This window comes from Primulina huaijiensis, chromosome 8, assembly GCF_012295235.1.
Source record: "Primulina huaijiensis isolate GDHJ02 chromosome 8, ASM1229523v2, whole genome shotgun sequence".
Lineage (NCBI taxonomy): Eukaryota > Viridiplantae > Streptophyta > Magnoliopsida > Lamiales > Gesneriaceae > Primulina > Primulina huaijiensis.
The window spans coordinates 20,691,303-20,695,468 of NC_133313.1; the positions used below are offsets into that span (position 1 = coordinate 20,691,303).

General features: G+C 37.8%; 1 protein-coding gene across 1 annotated transcript; it reads left to right on the plus strand.

The window, feature by feature from the left end:
- Positions 1–1,816: 1,816 nt before the first annotated feature.
- LOC140982513 (probable pre-mRNA-splicing factor ATP-dependent RNA helicase DEAH5) lies at positions 1,817–4,166 on the plus strand. The gene has a single exon (XM_073449049.1). The coding sequence runs from the start codon at positions 1,878–1,880 to the stop codon at positions 4,164–4,166; it is 2,289 nt and encodes a 762-aa protein (XP_073305150.1). The 5' UTR covers positions 1,817–1,877.

Consider the following 4,166-nt stretch of genomic DNA (forward strand, 5'->3'; position numbering starts at 1 on the left):
AGAGTGGCAGCCTGGTTTCTAAATCTGCGAGTCAAAATGACAAACGGTTAAAGTTGTGCAAGACAGAGGATCGTCGAGTGTTCTTGCTGCCGGCAACTACCGGTTGGCTTCGGTTATTGAGAATTCTAAGGAGTTGTGCGGAAACAATGAGCTAGCTGAAGACAACGAGGAAAAGATGTATGTATCAACTAAAATGCGAGTTGATGAAAGTATCAACTAAAATGTTGGACCAAAAAAGTCATTTTATGGGGTATAGCATTGTGGCCATTGGTATATGCATTGTTGCTGCCATATTCCAATTGTGGTATCTGAGGCGCTACTTCCAGAGAAAAAGACAACTTATTTTTCCTCCTTGTAGAGTGTACTCTTAATCACTTTACAATTTTGAAGTACATCTTTTTGGTCTATGAGATTTACTTGTGCATCTCAAATGGTAAAAAATGTAGTATTTGAAAATAATTTATCGACAACTTTCATCGAAAGAATTGGTATTTTCACTGGCAAAACATGTTTGATGGTTCAGTAACAGAGTATATTTGAAACAATTTAAACAAGCTTTAGTAAAACAAAATGAATACAACTAAAACAAAATGAATAAATCACGTGCAAAAATCCAACAAGAGTGCTGGGTTCTTCCACTTTTTTTTGCTATTTTTTCGTCCTATTTATGATTCGACATGATCAAACTAATCACATTTTAAAACCAAAATATCTGATGCACTTAGTAAGATATATAGTTATGTAAATGATCATATCATGCGATTTTCCCATTAAATATATAGAAATACATCCATACATTAGATTTTATTAATATATTATGTCGAAAATGAAAAAATTGAAGAGAAATGCTTGTTTTGGTCCATTAAGTTTTCGAAATTTTGTTTTGATAAATTGATTTTAAATTTAACTATTTTGGTTCAATTATTGACGTGACATTGGATGTGTCATCAATTCAACATTTTCAGATGTCACGTCAACATTTTCTGTGTTACGTCAATAATTGGACGGAAATATCCAATTTAGTATACCAAAATCAAAATCGAAAACTTAGTGGACCAAAGCAAAAAAAATAGACAAGTTAATGAAAGGGAAAAAAATATTTTCCTTAAATTGAATATTGTAAATAGGGAGGAGGTAAAGAAGAAGAAGAAGATATTGTTGAAGGCCGTTACATTTTTACATTGAACACCGATTAATATTTTTTATTAATTAATATTAATATTCATAATCATCTCAATCATTATCCACACGGATTTCAATAAACTAAAAAGAATACAATAGAATTTCAAGTTGTAATTAATAATAATTATTATTATGAATAATTAATCTAATTAAAAAGATATTAGTGATAATAACTATATAATTCAATTAATTAATTATTTAACTTACATCAATCAAATCAATAAATTTAAATTACAATAACACTCTTAATAAATAATAATATTAAAAAAATTTAATTATATGTCAAAAAAAAATTAATTATTAAAAAAATAAAATAATAATTTATTATATTATCTCAAATTTAATCAATCAAATCAAACAAAATATTATTTATCAATCAAAATTAACATTATATTCAGTATAATTTATTTATTTATGATTAATAGTAGTATTTATCTTTTTATGATAATCTTATCCTTTTAACATTAAAAGATACTTACAAATAAATCTAAGACTTAACCGATCCAAAAATTCAAACCAGTTTGAAAAAAGTAAAATAAATTTTATTTCATCTTTTAATAATATTGGATTTGATAAGATTGTTTGATATCCAATATATATTCAAATCCAATATATATAATATCTCTGTGAGAAAGGAAACAAGTTATCAAAATTCAAACTTATCAAAATTCTATACTGAAACAAGTTTTTCGACGATGCCGCTGAGTTCGCTTGTGAGGACATGGAAGAACCCGGAGGGGTCTCTGGGTCGATCGGCGGCTCTTCAATCTGCTCTCGCGAAAGAGAGGAGAGAATTCAGGGAACAACAGCAAAGAAAGACGTTGGATTCCATTCCAAAGGATCTGAACAGGCAATGGGAAGATCCGATGCCCGGAACGGGTGACAGACTTCTTGCTCAGGAACTGAAGGGAGTCGGGTTGTCCGCATATGACATGCCGGAGTGGAGGAAGGATGACTATGGTAAAGCTCCGACGTTTGGGAAAAGATCCAAGCTCTCTCTTCAGGAGCAGAGGCAGAGTTTGCCAATCTACAATTTGAAAAGTGAATTGGTTCAGGCTGTCCATGATAATCAGGTTTTGGTTGTGATTGGCGAGACAGGATCTGGGAAGTCCACGCAGGTACCGCAGTATCTGGCCGACGCGGGGTATACTACCAAGGGGAGAATATGTTGTACTCAACCTCGTAGGATGGCTGCAATCTCGGTAGCCAAGCGAGTCGCCGAGGAGTTTGGTTGCCGTATAGGGGAAGAAGTTGGATACGCAATTCGTTTCGAAGATTGCACAGGTCCGGAGACCTTAATCAAATATATGACTGATGGTATGCTTCTGAGGGAGATTCTGAATGATGCAAATTTGTCTCAATACTCGGTGATTATTCTTGATGAAGCTCACGAGAGGACGATTCACACGGATGTCCTTTTTGGATTATTGAAGCAACTTCTGAGACGGAGAACCGACCTTCGCCTGATCGTCACCTCTGCAACTTTGGACGCAGACAAGTTCTCGGGATATTTCTTCGATTGTAACATCTTCACTATCCCTGGAAGAACTTTTCCGGTAGAAATTCTTTACACCAAGCAGCAAGAAAGTGACTACCTGGAGGCATCCTTGATAACAGTGATGCAAATTCACTTGAGCGAACCTGAAGGTGATATACTTCTGTTTTTGACTGGCCAAGAAGAGATTGATCATGCCTGTCAGTGTCTCTATGAAAGGATGAAGAGTTTAGGAAAAAAAGTTCCCGAGCTTATTATTTTACCAGTATATGGCGTCCTACCTAGCGAAATGCAGTCCAGGATATTTGAACCCACTCCTCCAGGAAAGAGAAAGGTGGTCGTCGCCACCAATATAGCTGAAGCATCTTTGACTGTTGATGGCATAGTTTATGTCATTGATCCGGGCTTTGCAAAGCAAAATGTCTACAATCCTCAACAGGGGCTTGATTCACTTGTGATAACTCCGATATCACAAGCATCCGCGAAGCAAAGAGCAGGGAGAGCGGGACGGACTGGACCAGGAAAGTGCTATCGGCTCTACACACAGAGTGCATTCCACAGTGAGATGTCCCCCGTTTCGATTCCGGAGATCCAGAGGATTAACCTCGGGATGACTGCTCTTACAATGAAGGCCATGGGTATTAATGATCTGCTATCCTTTGATTTCATGGACCCCCCATCACCTGAGGCCCTCATTTATGCCTTGAAACAGCTATATAGATTGGGTGCTCTGGAAGAAGAGGGGCTGCTAACAAAGTTGGGAAGGAAAATGGCCGAGTTTCCTCTGGATCCTCCTCTTTCCAAGATGCTTCTTGCCAGCGTCGATCTTGGTTGTAGTGATGAAGTTCTGACCATTATTTCGATGATTCAGACGGGGAACATCTTCTACCGTCCTATGGGAAAACAAGCCCAGGCAGACCAGAAAAGGGCCAAATTTTTCCAGCCTGAAGGAGATCATCTGACGTTACTCGCGGTTTATGAGGCCTGGAAAGAAAAGAATTTTTCTGGTCCTTGGTGCTTTGAAAATTTTGTTCAGTCTCGATCACTGAGGAGAGCACAGGACGTGAGAAAACAGCTTCTGTCCATCATGGATAAGCTCAAATTGGATGTTGTTAGTGCTGGAAAAAACTTCACAAAGATCCGGAAAGCCATAGCTGCAGGTTTCTTCTTCCACGCTGCTCGGAAAGATCCACAGGAAGGTTACCGGACATTGGTCGACAACCAGCCGGTTTACATTCATCCGAGCAGCGCTGTTTTTCAAAGGCAGCCCGACTGGGTCATATATCATGAGATGGTGATGACCACAAAGGTGTACATCCACGATGTTACTGCAATAAGTCCCGAGTGGCTGGTGGAACTAGCACCAAAAATGTTCAAGGTGCCAAATTCTACGAAAATGAGCAAGCGTAAGAGACAAGAGCGAATCGAACCACTCTACGACAGACACCATGAACCTAACTCTTGGCGTTTAAGCAAAAGGCGTGCTTAG

What these genes read in the sequence shown, in the direction of transcription:
- LOC140982513 (XM_073449049.1), top strand. Translation starts at nt 1,878, where the DNA reads ATGCCGCTGAGTTCGCTTGTGAGGACATGGAAGAACCCGGAGGGGTCT.